The 20,249-nt window shown below is 34.5% G+C and overlaps 1 protein-coding gene across 1 annotated transcript; it reads right to left on the reverse strand.

Annotated features, from left to right (window-relative positions):
• Positions 1 to 12,120: 12,120 nt before the first annotated feature.
• LOC145004218 (eukaryotic translation initiation factor 5A-like) lies at positions 12,121 to 14,201 on the reverse strand. The gene is made up of 5 exons (XM_078963141.1): positions 13,936 to 14,201; positions 12,945 to 13,067; positions 12,800 to 12,856; positions 12,641 to 12,715; positions 12,121 to 12,416 (listed from the first exon to the last, which is right to left on the reverse strand). Exons 1-5 carry the CDS (start codon positions 14,056 to 14,058, stop codon positions 12,315 to 12,317), a joined length of 480 nt encoding a protein of 159 aa, XP_078819267.1. The 5' UTR covers positions 14,059 to 14,201; the 3' UTR covers positions 12,121 to 12,314.
• Between the last annotated feature and the right edge of the window lie 6,048 nt (positions 14,202 to 20,249).

Below are 20,249 nucleotides of genomic sequence, written 5' to 3' on the forward strand. Positions count from 1 at the left end.
TTCTAAAGGTTTGTCTACATGAAGTTACGGTCAATGGGCGGGAAGATACTAGTTTGAAAGCACTATCTTGGAGGAATGTGGCTGAAAAATTAGGAAGTGAACTTAATTTCATTGCCGACCAAAAACAAATGAAGAACTGCTATGACTATCTAAAGTCAAAGTTTGGTGCTTTTTTGAAGTTGAAAAACAAAACCGACAATGTTTATATTCTAACAACCAACTATCTTTCCAAAGAAGAATGAGAACTAGAAACAAACGTATTTTGTTTACTTATAAAAACAATATCATCATGTTAAAATAATATGATGTTTTTTTTCCAAACGGTCAAACAAACATGTTGATTCTTTGAGACATACGACACTACCGTTCCCCGACCTTTGCACACAATTGTTTGAAGGCGCGAATTTCACATGCATTACGGGTTAGGGCCAAGTTCTACTTTTCCTCGTCCTACTCAAAATTCAACCCGCTATAGTTTGAATGACTTTTGGTGTTTGTCGAGGCCAACAAAAACAATAACACTAAATATTACACACTAAAATAGTGTATAGTGGTAAAGGGATCGAATCCATGGAGTTTAGTTCAATTTTATAACTCTATGAAAAAAATTCTCTTTGTAAAAATACTTAAAAACGACAATAAATTAAATATGGGGGGTTTGGTCTTTTGAAATACTTGAAATAAAATAGAATTAAACTAAGATTTAAATAAACAATTTCAACAAAAATAAGAGTTCTATGTAAAATCAATAAGAGAAGGATGGTTGACTTAAGGTTTCCTCACTTTGACTTTTGATGAACATATCACTAGAATCCAATGGTGTAATACTTGATTTAAATCCTTAATTTGGCTATAGTAATCCAAGAAGCTTGAGATTACCTAGACTTTTCTTAGTTGTTAAAATGGTTAGAGAAGCTCATAACAATTTCCTTAGTCAAAGTCACAATTTCCATTAAGCATGTAATTAGTGAAAGTCAACTAGCATTAAGAACCAAAAAAAAAGTCACCAAATCCAAGAGGGGTCAATTGCTTTCACCACCATGTTGGAGGAAATGTTTTTATGATTGTGTGAAGAAAAAACAACACAAAAATAATTTGTTGTTTGCTAATTTGAGGATCCTTTACTTAATCAAGAAATTAGCCCACTAATCACCACAAATACATTTGAACTCATGAACTAAAACATACAAGTAGTGATAATATGTCAAAACACAAACATTTCCATCAAGATTTAAGAACAAGTTCATGGATTCTTCAATATTCAACAAAAGTTCAAAGGATTCAACAAAAGTCGACCATGATTTGTTTAGCCAAGCATAGCTAAACTCAAGTAAACAAGGTTAGATAAGATTGTACCAAACATTTGACAAGAATCAAGAGATGAAAAGAAGATGTTCTTGAGGTGTTCTTGGCCTTCAAAAGTGCTCTAAACTCCAGAGAGAAAGCCTCCAAATCGGATGTCAAAGATAAGGCTGAAGAGGCACACCAACCTTCCCAGTATAGAGCTCTAAGTAAAATCCCGAAATTACCCTTGTCAGGAATCCACGTGGGCCGCGGGGAATGTTACGCGGGTCGCGTGATTTCGACGGGTTTTTGGGTTCCTTCATGTCTTGGGCCCTAACAGCTAGTCCATTGGCCCAGTTCGAGTCCAGTCAGCTTCTAGCCCATTTTTCTTCAATATTTCTTCAATTTGAGCCTAATTTGTCTCTCCACATCACTCAAAACTTCCGCAAACTCCTAAACATCGATCTTGCACACTCAAGAATTCTCTCGTGCCCTTTCAAATTTAAAGTTCAACACTTCCACACCTTCAAGTAATTGACAAGCCCACTCCATGAATCACCTCCACAGCCATCAAGCATGAAATCCCCATTGCTCTTCAAGTCCAATCGCCTCCCAAAAATCCCGCTCCACTAGTCTCCAGAAAATCTGCGATAATGCTCACGAAACTAGAAAGTACCCGAAATGGTCATAAAAATAACAAAAAGGAAAATATGCATGGAAATTAACTAAAATGCGAATGAAATGTGCTAAAAAAACCTATAAAAATAAGTAAATAAAATGAAGCTATCAACTTTGATGACAATGATTGAACTCAACAAGAACCTATAGGTCTCAGTGAGGAGTCTTCGACTCAATAAAAAAATGAAAGACTATAGATACGACAAGGAGTAAAGATAAGGGTAAAGATAAAGGTAAAGATGCATCGAACTCAAGATTGCTTGAAATTAGAGAGGATATTGCCACATTTGCTAAGATATTTTTGGAAAAGCATGTTTCTTTAAATATTGGTGCCTGTGTGGAAAAGTTTGAGAAGTTAGAATGGGGAATATTCCAAGATACACTACAATTGTTGATGAACATGCGGATAAGATGCAAGTTTGGTTAACCATTGATCAAACTATTTGTGAGAATTGAGTCAGGCCGCTGGAGCATGTTATGGAATGTTTGGTTAAGTAGATGTTTTGAATGATTAGAGTTTTTTTTGGATAACTATATGTTTTGAATGACTTGATGTTTTGGATAACTAGATGTTATGAAGTATTTGATGTTTTGGATAACTAGATGTTTTGAATGCCTTGAATGGATTGAACTACATTTTTATATGACTTGAATGACTTGATGTTTTGGATGAATTTTTATATGTTATATGTTATATGTTGTTAATATAATTGTTATGAATTTTCAAATTAACAGTTTGCTTGTGGATTCGGATGGAGAAATTGATTTTTCATTTTACTATATTACTACTGGTTGAATCTATCATCCAATAAACTTGGAAGGTCAATTGATAACGATTCAGATTGGAGAGGTCATCAATATACGCAAAAAAATTGTCACAAGGAGCTTCTACACAATGTCATGAGATGATGTGTCTTTCACGTGAAGCGTATGTACTTTTATGCAATCATTTTAGACTAAATAATTGGTTGCAAAGTAGTAGGCATATAAGCATTGAAGAAAAGATGTATATGTTATTGACAACTATAATACATAATAAAAGGTTCGGGATGATCAAATGAAGGTTTCAACACTCCACAAAAAGGATTAATAGATGCTTTCATGAGGTTCTAAATGCAATGATAATTTCTGCAAAAGATTATCGTGCCAACACATTCTAATTCAACCGTAAATTCCTCAGAACGACATCGAAGGCTAAAATAAATATTTCCCGAAACAATAGGTGTGTTAGATGGAACTCTTGTACATGCATTCATGTTTGTTGATCAACAAACTCACTATAAGGGCAGAGTAAAGATGAATGCTTTCAAAATGTATTAAGAATTTGGGAACTTGATATGATATTCACATTTGTACGGGTCAATTGAGAAGGCATAACACATGATTCACTAGCTTTAAAAAAAGTTGCATTTAACTCGACTTTCGGCTTTCCATTCCCTCTCCCAGGTTTATAATACTTTTTAAATTTATTATGAAATATGATTTTAAATTTCTATAAATAATACTTCCTTCACTCATTTGTATAAATAAATATTACATTTGTGATGATGCATACACGAATGCTCGTGGATTTATAAATCCTTATCGTAACACGGTGCATTGGTTATCTGATTATTGACGACGACGTGTGTTAAGTAAGGAAAAAAAATTTAGTTATGCACACGTATAACTCAGAAATGTTATTGAACACACTTCTGGTTTTTTGAAGCGAGATTCACAATCCTAAAGCAAATGACTCATTTTCCTTTTCAATGCAGAAAGACATAGTCATTGCTTATTTTGCAGTTCATAATTTCATAAGGAAATGCAATATTCATGATGAATTATTTATGGTGTTTGGGGAGAACACTGGTCAAGAACAAGGGGGGGGGGGGGGGGGGGGGGGAGTGATTGCCAAAACATACACGACATGAAATAGGGTTCAGAAGGCAACGGATACATAACAAATTTTTGTAACCAAATTGCAAATCGGTGAGCGTCAAATGCTTCAAATTAAATTTGTAGTATTTTATTTTGACTTCAGTATGAGTTTGTGGATTTAAAAATATTTATGGTTGATTTGGATTTGTGTTTAATCTTGATTTATGCTCAATTTAGATTTTAAATAGTGTTTATATTTTTTATAATTATTTAAGAAATTGATTCGATTATTTTATAAATAAACACTTAAATTCACTAAAAAAAATAAAATAAAATGGTAAAGTTGTCATTTTTATAATTCAGCACAACAATGCAGATGTTCCAACCAAACAACATGTTAAACATTTAGATCTTAAAATTTATGATCCCCTTAAAAATTCAAATCTTTTAAAAATTCAGATCTTGCCAAGCAACCCTTAAATTTAATATTTTAATAAAATAGTTAAATATAATGCAATTATTTTGGGCCCCCCCGCAGGGTATTCAAGACAGAACCCCCCCCCCCCCCCAACCCAAAAAAATTATAAAATTACCCCCATACGGAAACGGGGTCCTACGGGGTCGATGTTTTGGCAGAAATTTTCGGGTTTACCGGGTAAATCTCCAAAAAAATGTAAAGTAAAAAAATACAAGTATCTATTAGTGAATCTAAAATCCACAAAAGATTAGATCCTTACATTTTTGGTTTTATGTCATTATCCTTACGCCATCCAGAATGGGAGTTGTATGAGGGTTTAATGGAATAAATGTGAATATAATATAGAGGAGAGAGAGTGTGGAGTTGAATGACCATTGAAAGTGGAATGGAGTTGTAATTGAAAACTTATTAATTTTGTAAGAATTAAAGTGAATGCGTATATTCTTTTTCCTAGTTGGCAATACATACAACTTTCCATGGGTTTAATCCATTGAAGATGACCTTATAACAATCAAATATGTGTAAATAGTTGACTTTTAGGGTTCATATCTATCAAAAATAGATAATGACATAAAAACCATTAAGTTTTGTAGAAATATATGAATTTACCTTTTTATCAAGAATTTTAGGTTCATTAATACAAGATATTTGCATTTTTTTATTCTATGGTGTATTTGTGGTTCATTAAACCCTTTAGGTTTAGTTTTACCTTTTCTTCTCCTCATAAAAGTCCTTATATTTGATTTTTTTAGTTTAAACAAAAGATCGAATATATATATATATATATATATATATATATATATATATATATATATATATATATATATATATATATTAGCCTAGCTTATATTTATGTAAACTAATAGATTTATTGTATACTTGAGGGGTGTATATTGTATCATTTTTCTAGTATTTATATAAGATAACTCCCATGCCTGTTGGTGTGGTATTCCATTCATTTCATGGTATCAAGAGCCCTTCAACCCCTCCCTTCCTCTTTTTCCTCATAACCGACTCCTCCATTGTTTCCGGCGATCTCACCATGGCCGGCTCCTCCAATGACTCCATCCTCCCGATGAACACCCTCATTCATCTCATCACCATTCGTCTCTCTTCTTCCAATTATCTTTTGTGGGTAAATCAAATGGTTCCCCTCCTAAATTATCAACATCTCCTTACATATGTCGATGGCTCCTCGGAAGCTCCACCCACTCATCATACCGTGGACGCCAAGCAAGTTGAGAATCTGGCCTTTGCAGAATGGCAAGCCGCCGATCAACGCACGGTTCTTCTCCTCCAAGCCTCCCTCACGGAGGAAGCTTTTTCTGAAATCGTGGGTCTTTCCTCCGCCCGTGCCATCTGGACTGCTCTCGAATCCGCCTATGGAAACTCCTCCATGGAACGGGTTCAAAATCTACCCGACCAACTTCGGCTTCTCTCCAAGGGTGACTCTCCCGTTTCTGATTATGGTCGCAAGTTCAAGGCCATTTGTGACCAACTAGCGGCTATTGGTCAAGCCGTTGATGAATCCGACAAATGTCATTGGTTTTTATGTGGCCACGACGGCAGTTTTGAAGCTTTTTCCATTGGGGTTCACATCTCACGTATCACTCACTCATTCTAGGATCTCCTTGCGCAAGCTGAAAGCCATGAATTGTTCATCAAATCGATCCATGGGCAGCCCACCCCTGCTGTCGCCTTTTCCACTGTTTCAACGCCTAGCGGGGCTGCTCCCGCGTTTTATGTTGGTCGGGGTCGCGGTGGTGGCTCCGGTGGTCGTGGTGCTTTTCGTGACGGTCGTGGTCGCGGCCGTCGGCCTCCTCATTGCCAACTATGTAGACTAAATGGGAATTTTGCTAGTGCTTGCCCTTGACTTTCCATTTTTGCATCTAACTCTATTCCAAATGAAAGGGACTTGACGAAGGCGTTTTTAGTGAATTGTCGCGTCACTCCACCCGCTCCGGATTGGTATGTTGACTCCGGAGCCTCGGACCATATGGTCTCCTCCTCGGGCTCGGTCACTCAATCCGAGCCTTTCCATGGCGACGGTTCGGTTCATTTTTGTTAATGGTACAACTCTTCCAACTACCTCTATTGCGACTTTTACTCTCACAAATCGTATTAAATTGCGAGATGTTTTAGTTGTCCCAAAACTTACTAAAAGATTATTATCTGTTAGCAAGTTGACTTTTGATAATGATGTCGATGTCCTTTTCTCGAAAAATTCATGTTCTATTCAGGATCCGGTCACGAAGAAAATTCTAGCACAAGGAAGGCATGATCGCGGGCTCTATGTTCTCCCCAATAAACCGGTGGCTTGTTCGTTGTTTGCTACTAAACGTCCCACCGCATCTTTTGAATTATGGCACTCCCGTTTAGGGCACGTGAATTTTGATGTTATTTCTAAATTGAATAAAGATGGTCATGTAATGGTTTCTTCTATTTTACCAAAACCCGTTGTATTTTCTCCTTGTCAACTTGCCAAGTCTCATCGTATGCCCTTTGAGATTAATGACCAACGTGCCTCAAAGGTCTTGGATTTAATTCATTGTGACCTTTGGGGTCCATCTCCTGTTGTTTCGGTTGCCTCCTATCGATATTATGTTACATTTGTGGATGACTTTTCGCGTTTCACGTGGTTCTATCCACTTAAAAATAAATCTGATTTTTATGGAGTTTTTGCGACATTTATGGCCTTTGTTGAGACACAATTTTCTACAAAAATCAAGACTTTTCAAACTGATGGGGGTACGGAATTTTTAAACAATAAAGTAAAGGCTTTGTTACAAAGCCATGGCATTTTTCACCGTATCTCTTGCCCTTACACGCCTCAACAAAACGGGCGGGTCGAACATAAACACCGCCATATTGTGGAAACGGGTCTTGCTATGATGTTTCATGTCTATCTTTCGGTCTCTTATTGGACGCATGCTTTTAGTACCGCGGTGCACATAATTAATCGTCTTCCCACTAAGGTGTTGGTCATGCGCTCTCCATTTGAGGTTTTATTTGATCGCTCCCCCATTTATGCCAATTTTCGTATTCTAGGTTGTCGGGTTTATCCATATTTGCGGGACTATGCGGATCATAAACTATCATCACGGAGCATTCCGTGTGTTTTTATTGGGTATCACTCACAATACAAGGGGTTTCTTTGTCTCGATTCGGTTTCTAATCGTGTGTTTGTCACCCGCCATGCCCAGTTTGATGAATCCTGTTTTCCGTTTCGAGACACACATACTACCGTCCATATTGGGTCTCTTCCGCTGCAGTACTTTGTCGTTGGTTCCGAAAACGTCGACCCCGCGGTTCCTCCTGCCGTTGTTCCTGCTCCTCCTCCCAAGGTCTCCAACCCGACTATTTTGCGCCCCTGCGCCATGTGTACTGATCCGCTACCGCCCCAGACGCCGGCAGCTTTCCCGTCTGATTCCGACTCGTCGCAGGGTGCCGCCTCTGATCCATCATCCGCCTCCGATGCTTCGTCGTCTGGGTCTGACTCCGATCCTGATACTGGTGCTGAATCGGGCCCTGATTCCGAGTCGGATTCTCCTCCGTCGCCTCGCATGCCACCTCCCTCTCATTCGATGACCACACGGGCGAAATCTGGGATCTTCAAGCCGCGTTACCGGGTTGATTTGGCACACTTACATTCTCACTCTTTGTTTACGCAGGTTTTTTCTGCCCCGGTGCCTTCGTCTTATGCGGATGCCTTGTGTATTTCTCATTGGCATGATGCCATGCATGCTAAGGTTGCGGCTCTTCATCAAAATAAGACGTGGACTCTCGTTCCTCATCCGTCTCATGCCAATATTATCGGTTGCCGGTGGTTGTTTCGCACCAAGTATCGTGCGGATGGGACAGTTGAGCACCACAAAACTTGCCTTGTTGCGCAAGGATTTAGTCAAGTTCCGGGTCTTGATTTCTCTCATACGTTTAGTCCGGTGGTCAAGGCGGCTACCGTTCGTGTTGTTATCACTCTTGCCGTTGTTAATGGTTGGCGGTTGCGTCAACTCGATGTGAACAATGCCTTCCTTCACGGAACCTTGGATGACACGGTGTTCATGCACCAACCCCCGAGCTTTGCGGATGCTCGTCATCCCGACTATGTGTGCAAACTTAATAAAGCTATTTATGGTCTAAAACAGGCACCGCGTGCATGGTTTCATCATCTCAATTCGTTTTTAGTTCAGCATGGTTTTACTTGTAGCCGTGCTGATCCGTCTCTATTTGTGTTTCGCCGATACTCCTGCATTATTTATTTGTTGGTCTATGTTGATGACTTGATTGTCACCACCTCCGATGATGCTATCATATCCTCGTTTATTTCTCGTCTTCATGCTGAGTTTCGTATTAAAGATCTTGGGTGGCTAAATTACTTTCTTGGCCTCGAAGCTGTGCATCATTCTAGTGGCCTGTTTCTGTGTCAGGCCAAGTATGCTCATGACATTATCTCACGTGTCGGTCTTCTTCATGCCAAACCGGTGCCTACTCCTCTTGCTGCCAATACCGTTTTGGTTCGTGACGGTCCTGCCTTTGTCGATCTCACCCTCTTCCGCTCGTTGGTTGGCGCTCTAAAATATTTGACCATTACTCGCCCCGACATTTCCTATGCGGTTAACCAACTTAGCCAGTTTCTTGCTGCTCCGACCAAGGCTCATTTTCAGGCGGTTAAACGCCTTATTCGCTATGCCAAGGGTACTCTACCGTTTGGCCTCACCTTCACACGCCCTGGGTCTGTTGCCATTATTGGTTATTCTGATGCCGATTGGGCCCGGTGTCTTGAAACTCGCCGCTCTACTTATGGGTACTCGATATTCCTGGGGAGTAATCTTGTATCATGGAGTGCTAAGAAACAGCCCACAGTTTCCCGCTCCAGTTGTGAGTCTGAATATCGAGCCATGGCGAACACGGCAGCTGAAATTATTTGGATTACTCATCTGTTACAAGAGTTATATGCTTTGCCCACCGGTCGTCCTACACTTCTTTGTGATAATCAGAGTGCATTATTTCTCACTCAAAATCCAGTCGCTCACAAACATGCTAAAAACATTGACCTTGACTATCATTTTGTTCGCGAACTAGTTGCATCCGGAAAACTAGTCACCATGTTTGTTCCTACCAAGCTTCAAGTCACTGACATCTTCACCAAAAGTTTTCCTCGACCGCAGTTTGAGCAGTTTCGTCGCATGTTGCGCCTTGGGTCACCGCCTCTTGCTTGAGGGGGGATATTAGTCTAGCTTATATTTATGTAAACTATTAGATTTATTGTATACTTGAGGGGTGTATACTGTATCATTTTTCTAGTATTTATATAAGATAACTCTCATGCCTATTGGTGTGGTATTTCATTCATTTCAATATATATATATATATATATATATATATATATATATATATATATATATATATATATATATATATATATATATATATATATATATATATATATATATATATATATATATAATCAATTGCATGAGAACTTATAACCTATGACTAAAGTTACAGTTTACTATTTTTTTCGTTATGAAAAAAGGCCATGGAAGTGGAGATGAACTAAAAGGATCCACCATTTCAAAAGTCATGAGTATTACTTATGACCATTTTCGTAACACTTTAGAAGAGTTTCTTTTATTGGTAGCTTTGCAATAACAATAATCATTTCCCGATGAAACAAAAGGCATGTGGTGTGCTCCATTTGCACTCCTAGCTACTTTCTTTATTACGAACCTATCATTGTTGCCTCCCATTAGTACATGAAAATGAATAATTTTTTATTTATAATCTTATGTTAGATTCTATAATTACTATCAATTTTATAAGTGTTAGTAGTATAAAAAGATACACGTCTCTCTTGGTTGGTGATAATGGAGAACAACGTCTTCAGCCTCTGATCTCCGATCGGGATTCATCGGTTCTAGATTCTTAAAATAAATTATGGAAATACCTTAGTATTTATGAATAATGATGAATTTAACGACATGGGTCCTTAGGAATTAATTCGAGGGTGACACGTTTGATGACTTATCTTGATCATGATTATCATAAACGAATTATAAATTGTAATCAAATCAAGTCAAATCTTTGTATGGTTTTTTTTTTATTATTATCTATCAATAGTCAACAACTAATTATTTAGAAATAAAGTCATCTTGAAATGTACAAAATTAAAAGAAAAAAAAAATAATGAATAGTAGAAAAAGGTGACATGCATGGGTTGAGCCGTTGAGGTGTATGTATTGTCTCCATGCCTCTTGAAGTTTTGAATTTAGAAAAAGACGGGAGAAAGCTACAATGTATATGGAGGGATACCAATTAATGAAAACACGCCAAAAAGAAAAAATAAATAAATAAATAATAAATAACTAACACCTAACATACACCTATTAAATTCTAGCATAAATTACAAATAATGACCCAATACTTTTCTATTTCTGATTTAAACCTAAATTTTTTGTTCATTTCCAAGAAAAATCTCAAGAGGGTACGTACCTTTTTGGTTGGCAAATTAAGCTCGTTTTCAAGTTAACTCCTATCTTTAACAATTTGGCATTTTTCTGGTTTGAACCTAATTGTTATTCTGTGATGATTTAATAATGAGTTTGTGGTGATTATGAGGATGAAACATTCCCTTGGACCAACAAGAATATGGAAGATAAAAGCAAACACATGGTACATGAGTGACAAAGCAAAGCCTTATGACAACAATAAACTCCGGTTTATGTATGTGGACACATTAGATTAGATAATGCATACATAGATATGAGTACTATGAGTTGTGACATGTTTGACTTGTTTAATACATCACGCCTCTTGCACCTAGAATATATAGTTAACACCCTCGATAAACTTCAAAAACCTCATTAGAATATCCAGACCACACAAACTAACCAAAAACATGTAAAAGGCATAAATGATGAAACATGCTAAGTGTATAAATTACGAACTTCAAAAACCTAAATAAATGTCTAGATCATATAAAGTTATCTAAGGCATGAAATGAAACATATATACGATAATTTAGCATCTTTAATGTCATTCAGCATGCAATATCATAAAATGAAAATTACCATTTAAACATATAAAGTATCATATCATTGTCACTATAAACGCATCATCAAAGCATCAAACATCATGATCACCATTAACTCGTCATATAATAGCAATTAGGTTTAAGCCGGAAAAAAATAATAATAATAATAATTTAAATGAGCCCCAATGAACACACATGTTTCATCCTTGGGTTTTTTTTAGCAATACAAAAAAAAAAAAAAAAAAAAAAAAAAAAAAAAAAAAAGGAGTGAGAGAGAGAGGTTTAAACCCAAAACCTAGAACATGTTTTGAGACTTCCATTAATTAGCCATAAATATTTCAATTATTTTGTGGCACCATAAAATGCAAAAAAAAAAAAAAAAAAAAAGTGTCTATTTCAAAGGACAGGTGAATGATTTAATGCCCATATTTCAACTTTATACAACTTACTTTCAAACAGGCACGATGGGTTTTTAAACCAAATATGGGAAAAAAAGAAATTGGTGTGGTATAATTTAGTTGGTATATAATAATGAAAAAAATTCAAAAAAGGTAGGAAACACATCATTGATGACATTAAATGATGTTACCAACTAAAGTTAAGGATTACCCATTCTTAACGACACCCATGACTTGCTTCATTTCAATTTTCAAGTACTTGATGATTCTAGTTTCAGAAATGACATTTCTAGTACCAATTTGGAAAATAGCTTATTTGGTTCAATTAATTGCTTATCAAACTGTTTCTTTTTGCAGACATGTTTTCCAATATTCGAATATGGATATCAGACTCACAAACCAAATTGAATAATAATTCCATAGCATCTGTTACATGATAAAACAAAATAAAAACATAACTCCTTTTTCTGTTTTCTCCAAATGTTATAATATATTGTGACAAAATATAAAAAATATGGTCTACTGATAATTAATTAATTACCACAATACAATATAGTGTGGTGTTTGTGGATTTTTTGAAAAGTTATTTGGGGCCAATGTCCTTGAGAGCACAAATCTGTTCCTCTCCCATTGCTGACATAACAGTCACAACCAGGTCCTTCCCCTCTCCAAATCCATCCTTTATCTGCAATCAACATCAATCAATCTCTTTCAAAATTAATCGCAATAAAAGATAAGACCCACAAAAGGGTATTCATGTCTTTTTGCACAATCATGACCCCCGCCCTGTATTCTACATTCTTGGACATCAGGCGTATTCTATTACAAGTTCCAGTCTAATGCACACCAAACACAGTAGAACCTTCTACATTTCTACTTCACTTTTTCAGAAAATAAATAAAATAATACCTGAGTGAGGAGAGTATCATCGGTGGGGAGTTTGAGGTCATCTTTGGTGTTACCATTTTCAGTCAGCAAACTCACCTGAAATAACATATATATTATTATCAAAATATAATGACAATTTTATAAAAAAATATTCAGAGGCCAGAGTAGAGAGTATCATACAAATCCATCTTCAGAAATATCAATTAGCTGGTAATCGGTACGATTGACATGGGGGACCTGTAAAGAGAAAAAAAAAAAAAAAAATAGTTTGATTAGAAAAATGAAGAGAAGAATTAAAATGAGTAAAAGGGGTGATATTACATACATCACAATTATGGGATGATGGAACAATATCTTCAAGCTTTTTCCCGTTAAAAATGTCGATTGCAACAAAGTGACACTTGGCATGACCATGCTTGCCAGTCTTGGAGGTGGAAACTTCCACAACCTATTGCCATGTAAGATTTCACAATACATTAGTGATTAATATATCTTCAATATATAAATTTATAAATATAAATAAATAATATGTCTGAATTGTGATAGTAAAGAAAAATAAACAATTTAAGTAAGGGACCCATCTATAAACATTTGAAAGGCTCATGTATAGTGGAGATAGGTTGTAAAAGAAAAAGGGTTATGGAATATGGATTGCTGATGTGGTACGATGATAGAAAAGAAGCTTATGTATGATGTACATCAGGCACATTCATATATGTACACAAGTAGACACGTATATATACTTAAGTATGTCAATATCTCAAGGCTAGGAAAATCAAGCTTGAATGATACACAAACAAAAAGAAACCACAAGAATCTAATGTGATCTAAAAGGAAGAGTAGCTTCTCACGCAACTATGGCAGTTTAGGGTTTGCTAAATCTGTTGGAAATTTTGATTGCTACATTTGATGGATCTTTTAAACAAATCCCAATAGCAAACAAAAATCTAAGCCTATAGCAAGAACAATAAAAGAAAACCCAAAATGCAACAAGAATCCTGAAAGCACCCACACACGCAATCATAGAACATCACATAATAATATTTATATACAGCTCGATACATTCATACGAAGCATTTCGTATTACGCAAAATCAAGACATACAAGCATGTTGACTCAAAACAGACGAAAAGCAACAAAAACCCTAACCCTAACAGCATAATTGAAAAGGCAATTCGACGCAAAGCAGCAAAACACATAACCAATAGAACATGATAAAGAATACCGTATAAAAATTAAAACAATTAAATAAAGTATATAACAACGCAACACAAGGATTTTCCAAAACAAAACTGAGATTGAAGAAAGATGTTAACCTTGCAAGCACGATTCTTGATGACGATATAACCATTCTTGCGAATGGTACCGGCTTGCTGAGGGTAAGTCTTGGAGGCTCCGGCATCGGCCTTGGACTCAAACTGATGCTCTTCGTCAGACATTTTTGATCGCTTGATTCAATTCAATGGTATAAGTAGTTAAACTCGATCAAACTGCAACGCAGCAGGAGTGTGTGCAGATGGATTGAAACCGATTATATATCTGTGTCCATAGGGTTTGCTACGTAGGGAGGAAGAAGTGTTGGGCCGTGGATATTAGCTTTGAAATTACGCCGATTGACCCCTTTTTTAGGTTCCTATTCGCTTATCGCTTATCACATCTTTAAACCTTGCACGTTTTCCATATTTGTTGTTTAATATTCATCAAATATAAAATAACGGATGTTTTGATGCTATCTTTTGAGATTATTTATAAGAAAAATTAGAGTTTTTTTTTGACTTAAATTGTGTTTTTTAAAATTTTATTTACCAAATAGCTATATTTTCAAAAATATTTACCAAATGGGTATATTTTTAAAATTTTATATTTTTTTAATTATTCAGTTTTTACTGTTTTGTTTTAATACATATATTTTTTAATTTTTTAAAACATTTTGCTATTATTGATTATCAAATATTTTTACAAACACCAATATTCTTATCTTTTAAGTCTCTTCTCGTATTATAATAACCACCATTCTACCATGTCTGTTTGTCATTATAATCACCGTTCTACCGGATCGTTTATCATAATATATATAGGCATACAAGTTACAAATAGATTGTTTATCTAAAAAGTTCAAAATCCATATAGATTTCCAGAAACAAAGAAAAAATAATGACATGTTTTTTTATTACATTCTTTTTACTATAAATCATAAAACTCATACATTTTATTCATATTTTGCACTTGATACAAATCTATAAACAATTGTACAAACACTCAAAACTCTTATACAATACTATAATGCATTCATCATATAACCTCAAGACATTCTAATCACTCACACATAAAATATATATGATCCAACAGGATTAGCTGCAACAATCGTGTTACTTCCCATATGCTTCACCCTAAAGATTTCAGAAGTGATTGTAGGCATCAAAGACCAGTGTGATCCATAACAAATCCATACAACCACTGAATCAAAGTGATTCAATCTTCTTCTTCTTTTGCTATTAACAGACTCGCCAAAACAAAAATCACAATAATAGACTTCGGAGTATTTCCACTTCTCATCCAAATCCTCAGCTCTAATACATGAACCAAACTAAGTTTCAAACAACCCCACTTTGATTTCCTTTTTGTATGGAAGGCACATTCTCATGACCTAATTTTAGCATAAAAAAACGATGTAAATTTTAGCAAAAAAACCATTGCAAAATGTAGCAATAAGAAGTGTTCCAAGGCTGTTCTTCGACTCCAGAAGGCCATTCAAAATCACATTCTCATGATCCAAGCAAAAACACGAAGTTAAAGATTAAGTAACTAACCCGATCAGAATTTCGTATTCAGAAATCCGTTATAATCAGAAACTCGTATTCAGATGGATTGAAGATGAAAGTTCCAAAATTCGTATTCAATAAACCTAATCAAGTCAGAATATATATAAACTTCAAAAATCGAACCTGAAAAGTAAAAAATCGAACCTAAAATCAGAAATTCAACCCTGTGGCCGAAGGTGGAGTGCCGACATTAATGTGGCTAAAGGTTGACTCGCTGGCATCGCCTCCGTATGGTGTGGCCGGAGGTGGAGTGGCCGGCTGGAGCAGTAGCCGTAGATGGAGGTGCGGCCAAAGATGAGGCGCGTTCCGTCGTTAAGTAAGAGAGTATTAGGCACGATAGGTTTTTTTTAATTAAATAGCTAGATCACCTCTTTTGGTAAATATGTTGAAAACTGTACCTATTGGGTAATTATTTTTTTCAAAAACACCTTCCTGGTCAAAAACTCAGAAAATTTTTATATATATATATATATATATATATATATATATATATATATATATATATATATATATATGTATGTATATAAGGTTTAGGGAATATGTGGCTGTTATGTACTAAATATTAGGTATAGAACCATCAAAAACTACATACTTTTAAAAAAATGCAATCAAATCTCTCTACCATCTTTCTTCTATTCTCTATTAGACTAGATGATAGACTTTGTACATATTTTTATGGAGTTTTAAATATTTAATTTTGCACCACAAACTATGTATAAAAGTACATTATCAACTACCTATAAATCTTCATATTTAAATTTAATATAGAAAACTATAGTGAAAGATTGAAATTGTTAATAAAAAACCAAATAAACTTATTCCCATAACAAATCAAAAAGAACCATCGAAGTATATATATGGTAGGTGTCAAAGAAAGTTATGAAGCCTACTAGAGGTCTAATATAAACAACACATTCGAAATACGTTGATGTTGGAGATAAATTATGAAATAAGAAATAATATGAGCTCAAAAGCAATAGGAAGAAACTAACAGTGAAATAAATTGTATTTTTTGATCAAAATTAAAGTCAATTTTGATGGTTCTATACCTAATAGTACATACATGACAGTCACATATTCACTTTTCCTATATATATATATATATATATATATATATATATATATATATATATATATATATATATTTGCTTATTATCTTTCTATCTATTTTAGACGGTAACAAGTATTGGACCGGTCAATCTCTATCATGTAAAAATGTCGGGAATAAACATGAAAAATGTCGGGAATAAACATGAAAAATGTCGGGAATAAACATCGATTGAGGTGTTCTGTTGAGGAGTTATGGGTGATAGATATTGGACCGGTCAATCTCTATCATGTAAAAATGTCGGGAATAAAGATTTTCAATTTCAAGTTACATATCCTTCGACACATGGAGTTTATGAGGAGGGTATTAATGAAATTTGCAAAATTATTCATGACAATGGAGGTCAGGTTTACATGGATGGAGCAAACATGAATGCACAGGTATTGATAAAATTTATGTATTACTTTTCGTTACGCAAATATTTAAAATTTCATGATGGTTTTGTTTTGTCTTGCAAGTTTAGCTGAGTAGATTTTCTGGTTTTAATCGTCCATCCTCACTTCTGATGGACCGCCATCAACAAGAACCATTGAATCGATGGTTATTATGATATCCTGAATTAAGTTTGCAATGGACTTTTTACATGTTCTTATCTGTCGCTAGGATCTTCTCCATCACCATCTCCACCACTGCAACTACATTATTCACACAACACAAACAGGTGAACGCAAATACCCTAGAACCTTTTGATTCTTAAATTGTTACTTTTCCCTTTTAAGAAATCAATCATGACGAAAGATTAGTTGAAATAATTATTATAACTTTGTCCTTTGCGTTTGATTTTCTGATATGCTTGCAGAGTCAATTAGGTTCATCGTCATCATCATTTATCAAAAAAAGGAATAAAAAACTCCTGTCATGTATTATAGGTAAATGGTTTTACATGTGTAAATTATGCAAAGGGAATCTCACAATAGAGTGGTCAGATATTTTGTGTGTATAAACACCATAGTTGATCTTTTTTAAATTAAGTTTTTAAAGATTTCCTAGATGTTGGTTCGTATATACATGTAATTTGGCATACCAGTTGCTTGATGAAATGTTTAAGAGCAATGTTCTTGCTTGAAGTTAGTTGGTTTATGAAGACTCTAAATAAGAGGATGTAGGGACATTCATGGAAAGGGATGATGAAGACAAGGAGAAATATGGATTTTTCATTAGGTTTTTAAAAGATAGTAAAGATGAGAATGAGGTGACATCAAACTCATATAGTTTTATAAAAAGAATATTTAGCAAAGGCGATTTGGAGTCTGTAGAATGTGATGATGATAAAGAAGGGTATTTTAATAAGTTTATTAAAGAGATATTTGAAGACAAGCAGAAAGATATTGTTGCTAATGATGATGAGGAATACAAGGTGGTATATGCATAATTTGAGGTTTTTGCTCCTTTGAATCTTTTAATACTATCTACACAGGTCTGTCATTATCTTCTTGCAAATTTATTTTCTTTTTTTAAGTAATTACTTGACATAGCTACTTAGAAGCAATTGGTTTCTTGACTACTACACTTGAATATGCATTTGATATATGTAATGTTTCTTTTGTCAGAAGTAACCTGGTTCACCAAAGCAAAAGCATGATAGATCCAATCCTAAACCTCCATTGCCAGATACAAATCCTTCATAATTTCGTAAAGGGACATATAATGAGTCCCTTGAGTTTGTTCAATCCTTGTGTGACACATCATATGGTTTAGTAGATGTTTTTCTAATTGAAGAACGCAAAAGTGCTCTTTGTGAGGTTGTGCTTCATCTTTCCTTTTAATTTTCTTCTCAGTTTTGTTATATGTTTGCAAAACCTTGCTTCCTATATACTAAATCTTTGCTTTACTGTAGTCACTCTCTGATATCAATGATCATGTTGTTGCAGCTCATAGTAGTGGAGGTCTCTCTCTCTCTCTATCTCTCTCTCTCTCTCTCTCTATCTATCTATCTATCTATCTATCTATCTCTCTCTCCCCATTTACAAACAACAATCATTTATATGAACATATGTATGTATATGGATATGGATATGTATCTATATACATATATACACTTATATAAACCATGAAATAACTTCAATGAATTGTATAAAGAAATGAATGCAAAAAATTCAAGATAGTTTGTAAACTATAGTCATTTGGAATTTGTTCTCAATTCATTAATATATGTTGCGTGTCCTGGACACATGTGGTCTCGATTTGGTCTAGTAAAAATTATAGAACTCGTATGTAAGAACCATGCAACTTTTTTATCACCTATAGTTGATACATTTATTGAAATTGTTTATAATAAACAAAAAAAAAATCTATACCATGCCACTTTTATATTTTAACGCTTCATATAACTATTTAACAATTTAACAATAAGTTTTATGATTTTTTTAGAAAGATGTATCTTAATCAACCACAACTAGGACAACCATTTAAATTGATTTTCATACAGTGATTGCAACTAAGGAGCGTGTTCTCATAGATAATGGATTGCCTATTCTGATTGTTTTTAGTCGATTTATCATTTATGTTTTTGTACAAAGAAATCAATCTTGAGGAATGCTCATGAGTACAAATATTTGCAGCAAAGCAATTGCTACATGATTCTTGGTGTTAATGATGTTAAACGATTTTGTATTGCAATAGGATGATGGGTATGGCATTTTATATAAGACCCCATCTTCTGAGGGTAAAACCGGAAAATCATATGGAAATTGCTCTGGGGCAGGTTTTCTTTAACTTTAGTGTATCTTTCAACCTTAAATTAGTTTTTAAAATTTTTCTTTATATTTAAGATGTTATTGTGTTGGTTTTGTGGTTAAGAAAAATGTATATATTGTATACAATTCTCAACGAATATGGCCTAATGGCCCGACTAAAAGAGAACCAAAGTTATTTGTTTTTGTGTTGAAATTTAAACTTCATTTGTCATTTTGTATCGGTACCTTTGATGTTTACAATAACGATACACAATGTGTTAGTATAGGATTCCATTAGAGCTCTAATATTTAGCCAACTGTAAAGTACTGTAGAGTTTGTTGCTATTTCATGTTTTCTAATAAAAGACTATGAAATACACTCCAAACCCCACAACTCCGACACCCGCAACGCGAAATTCTTCCCTAGTTTAATTTAATTTAAATTTGATTGAAATGTTAAATTTATACATTTATCATCATCCTAAATAGATAAGAATAAAAGATAAGGTGATATTTAATTTCCCAAAAGATAAATTAAATATTCTCTCCTATTTTTTTGTGTCTATTATTTTTCTATCTATTTTAGATATTGACAAATGTTATTTAATTTAATTTAAACTATGGAAGATTTCCGCTTTGCAGGATTGGATACGCCAAAGAAAAAACACATGTACAAATGTATCAGAGATCACTCTAAAGAATAAAGTCACCAAACCATCTTTCGAGTTCCATATCTATACAACCATAAATAATTGGTCTGTAATACTTATGCATACATTTAACCAATTCATCCAAAAACGAGACAGGACAGAGTAATCTTTGCATATATTTAATCACTTGATGATTGAGTTTGAAAGCAAAAGATAAAATTTGTTTTGTATTCATTTACCCATCCTTGCAATGAAATTGGCAATAATAATCAAACCTTTAATTCCTCTCATAAACATTTAATATAAATAAGCAACAAAACTAGTTAAGCATAAAAAATAAGAAATAAAAAAATAAAAAAACGACCACAACACCCT

The sequence above is a fragment of the Lactuca saligna genome, chromosome 1 (assembly GCF_052625555.1).
Source record: "Lactuca saligna cultivar CGN05327 chromosome 1, ASM5262555v1, whole genome shotgun sequence".
Taxonomy (NCBI): domain Eukaryota; kingdom Viridiplantae; phylum Streptophyta; class Magnoliopsida; order Asterales; family Asteraceae; genus Lactuca; species Lactuca saligna.

Coding starts and splice junctions, on each gene's coding strand:
- LOC145004218 (XM_078963141.1), bottom strand. CDS start 14,058: ATGTCTGACGAAGAGCATCAGTTTGAGTCCAAGGCCGATGCCGGAGCC. Junction 13,068..13,935: donor TCAAGAATCGTGCTTGCAAG/GTTAACATCTTT, acceptor ACATGGCAATAG/GTTGTGGAAGTTTCCACCTC. Junction 12,857..12,944: donor CATCATCCCATAATTGTGAT/GTATGTAATATC, acceptor TTCTCTTTACAG/GTCCCCCATGTCAATCGTAC.